The 11,348-nt window shown below is 41.9% G+C and overlaps 1 protein-coding gene across 1 annotated transcript in view; it reads right to left on the reverse strand.

Annotated features, from left to right (window-relative positions):
* sec62 (SEC62 homolog, preprotein translocation factor) overlaps positions 1 to 10,060 on the reverse strand; it is a 15,957-nt gene extending 5,897 nt beyond the window's left edge. The window contains exons 1-4 of the mRNA XM_005729143.1: positions 9,949 to 10,060; positions 3,666 to 3,774; positions 1,031 to 1,136; positions 293 to 482 (exon numbers count right to left, since the gene is read on the reverse strand). Coding sequence (XP_005729200.1) covers positions 293 to 482; positions 1,031 to 1,136; positions 3,666 to 3,774; positions 9,949 to 9,984 — 441 coding nt within the window. The 5' untranslated portion in view covers positions 9,985 to 10,060. The remainder of the gene's footprint in view (positions 1 to 292; positions 483 to 1,030; positions 1,137 to 3,665; positions 3,775 to 9,948) is intronic.
* Positions 10,061 to 11,348: the final 1,288 nt, after the last annotated feature.

The following is an 11,348-nucleotide window of genomic DNA, read 5'->3' on the forward strand; positions in this document are numbered from 1 at the left end:
GATACGTAATATCGGATCGGTCCATCTCTAGACCAGACACCATGTAAATATGACTTTGAACTGGGCGTCTTTCCAGGACATCTACAGATCTGTCTCTATGCGCACTTTAAACTCTCAGAGTCAACATATCCGCCCATTTACTGTCAGGTTAGGATGATCCCATCAGCTGGGTCAAGGTAACTCGAAACAAACATGCAACTTTGGTTCCACCTGGGAACAAGCAGCTGAAGGTAAACTGTTATTATCCCAGTGAATAAGGCACATTTCATTTTGTATTCAGAGGGTCACATACACTTTTCTCTTTCTTAGTTTCAACTGCCTCGGGTTCTTTCTTCTTCTCTTTCTCCTTCTTCCCCTTTTTCTCCTCTTCTTTGCTGCTGTCACTCTTGGGCTTTTCCTTCTCCTTTTCTTTCTTGGTGTCCTTCTCTGTTTTTTTCTTCATCACCTTGAGAGCTCGGTGGAAGAACTGTTTCTTTAGAAGCCTACAAATAGAGAAAGAGGACATCAGATAATGAAAGGTTGTAAATACCGATGTGTGTGATTCACCGACAAGTAAAACGACTGGTGAGTTTACAAGAGTTGATAGCTGTGCTAGAACATAGTTAAGTTAATAAAAAGGTTTTATATAAGCATATGGATAATCTTTTTTATCAGTTATTCAGCATTTTTTTTATCATTCAAATAATTCTGTAAAAAGTTTATTCAGGTTCCAGCTTCTCAGATTTAAGTATTTGCAGGTGTTTTTAACTTTCTAACATATTAGACAAAATAAAGAAATCATCATCAATGATGAAACAAATACAGGAAATAAACACTACTTAAACTTGTTAGTCCTTTGCACTGGTATTTGTATTCACTGAGCTCTTCTTTACTGTATGGGGTTATTTCCATCTTGTTTATATGTATAGTAAGGGTTAGCTGCAAACCCCACATGTTAGTAACTCTACTGCCAGTGCTAGAAGCAAAAATATACTGTTATGTGATAAAAAACCTAGCTTGTGTGGTAGGATGTGTTCCACGGGGCAGCTACCTATTGCAGTAATCCACCGCTGACTCCCTGGTGGTGAACAGAGCCTCCTCTCCCTTCTTGGCTTTGGCCCACTTGGAGTCCAGCAGACAGTCCACAGCCTTGGAGGCTAAATGAGGAGATGCAACAGACACACAGCACTGAAGGTGTACTGAAATGACAAAACACTCTGTGGACTGTTCAACGTATTAATAAACACAATACGAGACAGAGCAGTAGGCACATCAACAACTACAACATGCATCAGTGATGTGGACGGCCTTTAACATGAAATAGTACATAGATTTTTATTTTTCACACTCTTAAGCCTTAAACAGTCTTAACTTCTGCTTCCAAGCTATTGATCAACACAATATGAGGCACAGCAGGAGGCACTCGAGAAGAAGTCCAACGTAATCATCACTAAAAACTTCTAATTGCTGACTTTTTTTGGTCACTTTGGGACAGTAACTTGAAAGAAGCTGCAGATTCAGATGATAAATCCCTTTTCTATTTTTATGTTAAAAATAAGTGATGTAATTATATTGGCTCCTGTTCATCATTTTATCTATCTATATCTATTAGGGGTGCAACGATACACAAAATTCACGGTTCAGTTTGATACTTTGGTGTCACGGTTCGATATTTTTTCGATACAAAAAAAAATGTTCACGTCTTTTTAATTTGTCATTTATTAAAATTATAAATATATATTTTAACTCAAAAGTACAGTTTTTGAATTTAATGTTGCTGAAACAACAAAGTAATAAAAAAAATAAATTTATCTGATCGAGAAATCACTCATCTTTGGAAAAGAGAGTTTATTACAGAGAAATGGCTCTTTCCAAAATAAAAGCTATACTATACGCTTCTTCTGGGCTATATTCTCAGCAGCATATTAAACATATCAGGTCCCCATAAGGAGAATCATGTGCTAACGGCTGTCTAAATGACTCGGGTAAAGTTTGTAGCATGCGTACTGTTGTTTTTGTCTGCTTCCACTTGTCTTTGCACTAGGATGATGTCGGAGTAAATGTGCAGTCATATTCCTTGTGTTCCCACTAGTGCTGGCAGCGTTAATCTCGTTAAAATGACATTAACGCCACAACACGGCAAATCTCCGTTAACACTTAGAGCCCCCGAGAGCAGCTACCGCGGATCGCCCCGTGCGTGGGGCTGGACGGCCAACACGTTAACGAGCTAACTGCGCTAACACACTACTTCCCACCCATGTAATTGAGCATTGCTTGGCACATCCGACATACTGTTTTACTTTTGTCCATGACGCGCTTACCATCAGGGTCATGCGTCACATGAAAACCAAAATAGTTCCAAACGCCAGATCTGAATGAGGGTGGGGGAGGTTCAATTTGCCATGTTGCAACGAGAGCTTAACTTCTGTCTCGCTAGCTTGCCCTGCACTCAGTGAATCTGCGTTCGACTACTCTGCCTAGGCTGCACTGTCGAGCGCAGATCCACTGAGCGCTCAACACAGACAGCATCGTCAGAAGGAAAGTTGATCAAATAAATTAAAAATTTTGTATTGTTCGATACATATGCGTACCGAACCGAAAGCACTGTATCGAATGGTTCAATATCAATACGAATATCGTTGCACCCCTAATATCTATCTATCTATCTATCTATCTATCTATCTATCTATCTATCAAACAGCTTGAAAAAAAAACCCATGAAGATGTTAAAAAGGGGATACAGAACCTGGCAAATGTTCAGTCTTACTATAGTTTTACCTGTTCACCTGATATCCATGCAGTCATGACTCCTAATGAGAACAGATGTGAGGTCATACATCTATACATTAATTTGCCCAAAACATCTTTGTTTTTGTCCTTCCTCTAACAACAGAAGTGAAAGCTGAGCTAATCTGGTTTGAGTCATGCCCACTTTCCCCCCTTGTTTTGCAAAACGATTGTTGGGGTTTTCGCTTTACCTTAAAATATGAAGCACTGTGAGGCGACTGTTGTTGTGATTTGGTGCTTTATAAATAAAATAGGACTGAAGTGAACAGAAATGCATAGAGAAATGTAAAAACACACAGAAATAAATAGGTAGAGTAATAAATAGAGGCAAACACAAAAAACAAGTGCAATATTAAACTGCACTGAATGTTGTGCACTGTTGTGGCCACTGAGTCCAAACCTTCCATGTGACTCTGCAGATTTTGGCCTAGTAGAAAATTAGATGACATTTAGTAATGACAGTGGCTGCTGTTTATCTTGGAATCAACATGAGCTATAGGCCACACTGTTATTTCAAACATGTTCATTTGGGCCCTGGAGCTACTGTAGCCCACAGCAAAGGTAAGAACTGGTAAGGTCATGAGATAGGAAGAAAAGCTGACCTCAGCAGTCACAACCTGCACAACCTACAACTACTGAGTCAACAGTACTTCCCAAAACTGACAAAAAGGTTCACCGGTGCTACAAAAACAAATCAAACATAAACACTGTGTGGGACAGTCAGGTCTGTGAGTGAAACTGCAGCAGAAACATGTGGAAAATCTCACAGCTCTTTACCAACGTGACACACAAATACTGCAACATCCAACATGGCGCTGGTTTGTATTAATTGTGACGGAGACTCTGCTCCATCTGTGTGTTCTGCAGACAGAGGCCACAGACTTCAGGCCAGAACTAACCAATGAAGTAGTCGACTCGGTGGCCCATCATGTTTGTCGACTTGGTGGGGCAGTTAAACCGAAGGTACTTGGCCACCGCCTTCTCCTCCTTGGTGGGCTCGCTCACCTCCTGCAAGAGCAGAGGAAAAAAAACGTGTCACATGCAGTCTTCCCATCTGGTGAAATGACGAATTGGCACAGAAATGCAGACAAGCGACCAAGAGGAAAACATCCTTATCCTAATTTATTGTAATTATGAATTTCACATATTTTGTGAAATTCAGCTGAGAATAGATACACTGGCATCAAATGAATCTGTTCAGTCTCCCAACTCACCGACTACGAGCCAGTAAAAGCAATGCACTCGTATATCACAAATCCTGTGATCTAGATTTCTAGCTAACAAGAAAATGTGACAATTTTATTAAAAGCAACATCCATAAATTTAATTCCCCATCTGTATTTCCCATCAAGTATGGTCAGCTCAGTTTTAGAGGTGGTGGAGGTCAGTGTCCCTCACTGTTATAGAAGTCATCATTTGAAGTTGGCTGTAGGATTCTACTTAAATAGAAATGTTCATTTTTCATACAGTAAGGTTAACTGGGCTACTGCCACCAATCGATAGACTCATCAGATGTGACAAAGTCGTTTTTATCAGGACTTAAACCAACTCTGTCTGCCAGAATGACAAACCATTGATGAGAAGGTCAAACACAACCTCTGGTGCTAACATCTGTGGCTATGCTCTCTGTCCCAAGCTCATACACCAGCAGTGTGTCTGGGATCAAGCTGCACTAAAAGCTAGATTCCTTGTAATCATACATGACAGGTAACTAAAAGCAAGGCAGAAGCTCTCTCCACTTCTAGAGCTTCTGTCTGTTTTTAGTGCGATTTTCATAAACTGCAGAAATCTGTCAGAGCATCCAGACCCTCCTCCAACTCATCACAACATCTGCACTGTGCTCAGCACTGAAAAACACGCCAGTGGTACTCAGCTCTGCTTCACCCAGTCGAGTCTGCTGCGGTTCACAACATGAAGAGGAAAAGAAGCCATCAAACAAGCCTTTGTTTGGAGAAGCAGGTATCCATCACACACAGCTCAGTTACCTGAGACTGCTACACAGGAAGCCCCTGCGTCACCGTCTATATGATCTACCTGGCTTGATCACTGGAGTATCAGCCGTTCTCTGTTAACCATGTGAACTGAACCGCTCTCAGTATGTAAACACTAACTGCTAGTGTGCCACACCAAGAATAAAACACAGGCTCTTTGTGCTGTAAAGCTGTGAAACCATAAAGTCAAGAACAAAGCAGACTAGGGCTGAACGATTATGGAAAATAATCTAATTGCGATTTTTTGCCCCAATATTGCGATTGCGATGCGATATGCGATTATTTTTTAAGGTCTTTGTCTTCTGTATTATTAAACAAAGACAAGCAATACATCATATAGTATGGCCAATACTATATTACATTAATTTTAAACTGTTCTTTCCTGGAAGACAGACCTCTGTTATGATGACATGAGGTGATGCATGAATTGATGACTGACATTTTTATTTAACTTCTTCAATCACAACAGTATATTTGAACATACACAATAGTTTATTTTTAGCTTACAAACATCTGAGCATAAAGTGCTGACAAGGAACCCTGGTGTAAACATTCAAATGAAAGTCAGTACAATGTGCAGATTGCAGAAATATACATAAAAAAAATCAGTGGCTTTACCACACTCAGTTTTTCGACATCTGTGAACTACTAGACAGTCATTCAATTAAAAAATAATATTAAATAAATAAAACTAATAAATAAAAAATACACACATCTTACTGATCTCTGCAGTCAGTAACATTACACATAAAGTGCAAACATAATAGCAATTGTATAAACACACACACAAACACGCCTTTAAAATTTAAAGGCGTTAAATTGGACGGTCTAGCGGCTAGTTCTGATTAGCGTCACCGCTGTCTCGGTGGAGTTTAATAAACTCGGCCGTCTGCTTCTTGCTATCTAAAATATAACCAGACACTGGTGTAAATTCTCGACTGTCTCATACTTCTGTTTAATAAGTTTTCTGTTTGACGTTTAGTCAGCTGTGTGAAAACCAAGGAGGAACCCACCCGGGGGATTAATAAAGTTTTATTTTATCTAATCTAATAACTTTAATCTCAGCCAAACCGATTTACTCACGAACAAACAAAACACTGAAAAAAGCCCAACAATAACATTTTTAGGTTGTCTAAGTGACTTATATATTACGTTTAACCCGAGCAGCGAAACTCCGCGGTGATCTGAAAATGATGTGCCGGGAGTTGTGCCGTTCTCGGCCGCATCAGTAACCCTCGAGCTTTCGGCTAGCTGTCGAGCTAGCCGGAGGGTAGCAGACGCCTCTGAAAACGTCGAAGCACTTTTGCAAATATGGGATATCTTGATAAACCGAGCAGATATTTGATGTTTACACAGCTACTTTCTCGCCTGAAAATATGTTAAAAGTTTATTTTGTGACCCAGAAAGATTAGTATGAGTAATTTTAAAACTTAGTAGCGGCCGCCATTGCTGGAAACTGGAGTTTGGCTGGGCCGCGCTATGAATTCTGGGATATGGTAGTAATTTGGACAGCCTTCGGCGCGTCGCTGTGACGTAATCGGTCTACAAATGCGGCCTCAGGAGGATGCAGCCCATGAATTTGGACATGTCCAGAGTATAATCGCAGCCTTTGCGGTTAGAAAATTGCACTTGATCATGTCGCGATATTATCGCAAATGCGATATATCGTTCAGCCCTAAAGCAGACCATCTGCTACCTGTTTTCTTTGGGGTTTTTTTTAAAAACACAGGTGAGTCACACACCTCAGCTTTTTGTGGCTGCTGGTTTTGCATTAAGGGCCACATTTGTCCAGACTTCTCTTTGACTAGAGATTTGTCTTCATTGCACTGTCATCTGATTTTGAGGAAAGCCAGCCAAATGTGTCCTTTACAGGCTCCAATATGTTCTTGGTCATTCACCCTGCCTGTTCCTTTGTGCTTCTGCAGAAAATCTGGAAGGGACTGCTGATACACTCTGAGAGACCTTAAAATTGCAGCATGGCTTACAGGAGCACGTATGCACTGGGGAGTTTAAATTATTTTTAGGACAAAAGCTACGACTCTTAAGTTTCCTAAAGTTCTTTATTAGCCCGCTGCTCCGGTTTGCTGTTTTTAAAAATAATAATAAAAATAGTAAAAAGCTTTTAGCTGTTCAGCTTCTAACCCACACCTTTGTGTCCACTAAGATGAGTCTGTGCTCTCCCCGTCTCCCTCCTCTCTCCTGTGCTGTTCTGTCTGAGCTATCCCATAATTTGTGGTTAACACTGTAATGGGTGAATAGGACTACTTAAATTGAGTGCAAACTTATACTGAACATGTGAACGGAGCGCAGTTGTTTCCCGACAACAATTACCTGTTGCTCTGCTGTTTTAACAGACTCACTTGGATACTAACAAACGTCTAGAAATCTAAAATAAGATATTTACTTTTGATTTTTGCAGAAGAACTAAAATGCTATTTTTTTTACCTAAACATTTTGCACAGTAGTTAAAAGCACTTTACATTTTAAGCCGTATATTTATACATTTAACAACATTAAAACACAATGGGGATGCCATTTGAATAATTAAAAAAAGAAAAGCGATAACTACGGCATCATCTGGTTGTTGACCCACATGTGTGTGAATAATGTTTCACCAGGTAATGTATGTCATAAGTTACTCTGTAACTGGAAACTCATTTTAACCCAACACTGTAACCTTCTACGTAGCCTGATGTGCACCTCCCGAGAATTGCAACTACACGTGTGGCCGATGCATACCACAACAACTCGAATGGTGTGGAAGGTTGCGGTGTAGACATTTAAAGGGGTTTCTGGTTACTACGCAAGTTAGAAGTCTAAATCAAGTATAGGGGAGGAAACAGCACTCCAGTATACGGACATAATAGTCTTGGCTTCAGGACATTCTGACTGTTGAAAGCTGTAAAATAAAAAGCAGGCTGGCAGGCTCGTAAATGAGATAACAGGATGTGCTGTAATAGAGCTGTTGGCTGAAACACATGGAGTGTTATCAGGTAGGATGGACCTGTTCAAGACTAAACTGATTCCCGTGGTCACTGATGAAAATAATCTAAGTATTAGACACATCTCACTATAATCCAATGCAGTCCACTTTCTAATCCAGGCCAGGGGGACTCCAGTATAAGCACAGGTAGCCACACCGCTTTCTCTGCAGACACCTCTTCCAGGGCAAGGCAGCCAAGAGACTCAAGCTCTACAGTGTCCTGGATCTTCCCCTGGGGTCTCGAATCTGGCTGGACATACCCTAAAAAGCTCACTCAGGAGGTGGCCGGAGGCATCCTGCTCGAACCACCTCAGGGGGCATCCTATTGACCACCTCAGGGGGCATCCTATTGATATGGAGGAGTAGTGTGACAACCTCTAGAAAGACAAAGCTTATCTGGGAGGGGCTCGTCTTTGGAGGACACTCTTTTGTTGTTTGTATCTACAATGTCTTTTTTCAGTCATTACCCAGAACTCAAGCCATGGGTGGGGGTGTGAATGGAGAATGAACCAGCAAATCTACATCGTTGATTTCTCACGCAGCTCTTTCAGACCAATGCATCCACATTACTGCAGACGCTGCACCAATCCATCAGTCAGTCGCCTGCTCCTTACTTCTCTCCCTGGCAAATGAGTCCCAGAGGGATCTGACCCTCAAATATTTATATTACTGAGGGAAAACAGCTCACCTTAGTTCACTGCACTACTTTTTGCTGTGTCCAAGTTCTACACCGACAGTCAGTGGAGCAGCAGCTTCTCTAACAGACTGATTCAGCTCCACTGCCATAAGGACTGATAGAGGAAGTCTTTCAGAACTTATGTAAGAGCTCTTTACATTGCAACATATTCCAACAGATTATCATATGCACTCTCATTTTAACATGCTCTCTTCCACTTTTAACATATTTAACCATATATGCTAAGCCGCTTTAAATTCAGCAGCAGTGGAAATACTTGCAGGAGGCGATGTGGTTTACGCTGCAGGACAAAAATGCTACAGCCAACCAAAGAAACAAACTGTTTTCCTCATTTATAGTTGTGAGCCTGCTCGCCAGTTCCTTTGTGAAGTAAACTGCAGGACAACAGAATTAAACTTTTCTTCTTCTTTTTTTACCTTAAAGAAATGGACCTTTTCTTTGTATGAACTTTATTTCAACTTGGACAAAGCTAGTTAACATTTTTCTTTTTTTTAAATTATTAATATGACCATACAATTGTACCAAATCAAAAACAACCCTAAATGGCGATTATGCACACCTGGATCTCATGTACCTCTATCCAGTTTAGATAAGAGCCCCATTGTGTTCTTTTCAGGTGATTTTGTCCCCACCCCCGTCTGCCCATTCTCCTGTTTCCTACTGAGTAACTGTTACTGATCCCGCTAACCTACCAAGAGCTTATTATCATCTTCTGTTTGTCAATGCAAATCTTCTCCCGACCCGCCGCATGTCCACACTGCGCAGGACCTTTCTTCCGTTTCAAAGGATTGTTTTACCTCCCCACTGCCTCAAAGTGTGGCTCAAATGGGGTTGCTGTGTTAACTTTATTATATATATATCGCAGTGAAATGACTCGTTTTAATGTTTAGGAGTTTTATAAATAAATCTGAACTGAGAAGTTTTGGTTTAGGACACGCAAAACAGACCAACAATGACCTCAGGCGTATTTCAAGTGATGCAAACGTGACCTGTAACGTCTCTAAACTGTTGCTCCTGGAGCCGATCTAATTTGCAGTCTGCTGCACAGTCAGTTATGTGGAGATGCGCTGCATAGACTCATTAATTAAGTTCCCACACGTTATGTAAACACGCTTGGTTAAAGCTGACGCAGCTTAGCCAGCCAACGTTTGCAGCCAGCCAGTTCAATCCAAGATAAAATGAAAACCGACCCCAGGAACCACTAAGCAGACACTACAACGACCTAATCGTGAAGTCTAGACAAAGACATGATGGCTACTGGGGGCGCACACAAGAACCAGCTTGGAAAGGTCGCGTTAAAATACAAATCCTATCGTTTGTTTTCGCTAGCCTGCTAACGCTAGCTACCGTTTCCATCCTCTGGCTTCATCTGGCGCCTGCTCGCAGCATCCCGCGCTGACGCTGCCGTCAACAAAGATCCAGCAGTGGGTCATAAACCGGCGCCCACTTTCACCCATGCCCCCCAACCCACAGGAACCGGGTTTTTTTTTTATGAATTAAATTGATGTTACCTGGATCCGCTTCTTGTGCCTCCTGCGCTCCGCCATGATCCTCCAACTCAGCTCATCCGTGCTCGAGGCTGCGCACGCGCATGGAGAACGTAGTATCGCGAGACTAGCCTAACGTTCGTTTCCCATTGATAAAATTCAAGATCTAATTTAATACATTTAATATTTGAATAATATATATTTGTAATACAGTATTAGATATAATACCGATAAGGATAATTATATTACATAGAACTATTGTGTTTTTATTAAGAATTTGGATACAAACAATACATGGTATGACCTGCTATGATGTATGGTTTGGAGATGATGGCGCTGACAGAAAGAGACGAGTTTATTAGAATTTAGCATATCAGAGGGAAAGTCAGGTTGAACGGTTTGGACATTTGCAGAGGAGACAGTGGATAAACTGGATGGCGAATGTTGGAATTGCCAGGAAGCAAGAGAAGAGGAAGATGACAGAGTAAATTCATGGATGTAGTGAAGGAGGACATGCAGAGTAATGGTGTGACAGAGGAGTTTGCTAGGGCCAGGGTGAGATGGAGGTAGATGGGCTGGTGTGAGGGTCTCTAAAGAGAGCTGCCAAAAAAGGAGAAGATAACAGAATAATGTGAATGTAGTCCCGGCAAACTGGGAAAAGTATAGTGCCCCAGAGTGGAACACAAACACTGTTGCCAGCTAAAGCTTTTTCTCTAAAGCCTTCCCATTTCCATCCATCCATCCATCGTCATCCGCTTTGTCCGGGGTCGGGTCGCGGGGGCAGCAGCCTAAGCAAAGAGGCCCAGACCTCCCTCTCCCCAGCCACCTCCTCCAGCTTGTCCGGGGGAATACCAAGGCGTTCCCAGGCCAGCCGAGAGATATAATCTCTCCAGCGTGTCCTGGGTCTGCCCCGGGGCCTCCTCCCGGTGGGACATGCCTGGAACACCTCACCCAGGAGGCGCCCAGGGGGCATCCTTGTCAGATGCCCGAACCACCTCAGCTGGCTCCTTTCGATGTGGAGCAGCAGCTGCTCTACTCTGAGCCCCTCCCGGATGGCCGAACTTCTCACCCTATCTCTAAGGGAGAGGCCAGCCACCCTTCGGAGGAAGCTCATTTCTGCCGCTTGTATCCGCGATCCTTCCCATTTCCATTCACAAAAAAACAACACATGACTTTTTTCAGCTTGAAAATGATTGAGCAGATAATTGCCTTGACTGTTGCAGCAACTATTTGCATCCACCAGACAATAGATGATGGAGTTATATGATTGTATAGTCATCCAGGTCATGACTCATGAAACACTAAAGAGGTTGAATTAAAGGCAACTGTCCTTCCTGTTTGATCCTAAAAACATTTAACCTCTCATTCCAGAAGCTTCGTCAGTTCTAAAAGCTGCCTTGACACGCGAGGACATGTTTGTGTGT

Source organism: Pundamilia nyererei, unplaced genomic scaffold, assembly GCF_000239375.1.
Source record: "Pundamilia nyererei isolate P.nyererei 1_Seehausen unplaced genomic scaffold, PunNye1.0 scaffold00031, whole genome shotgun sequence".
Classification (NCBI taxonomy): Eukaryota; Metazoa; Chordata; class Actinopteri; order Cichliformes; family Cichlidae; genus Pundamilia; species Pundamilia nyererei.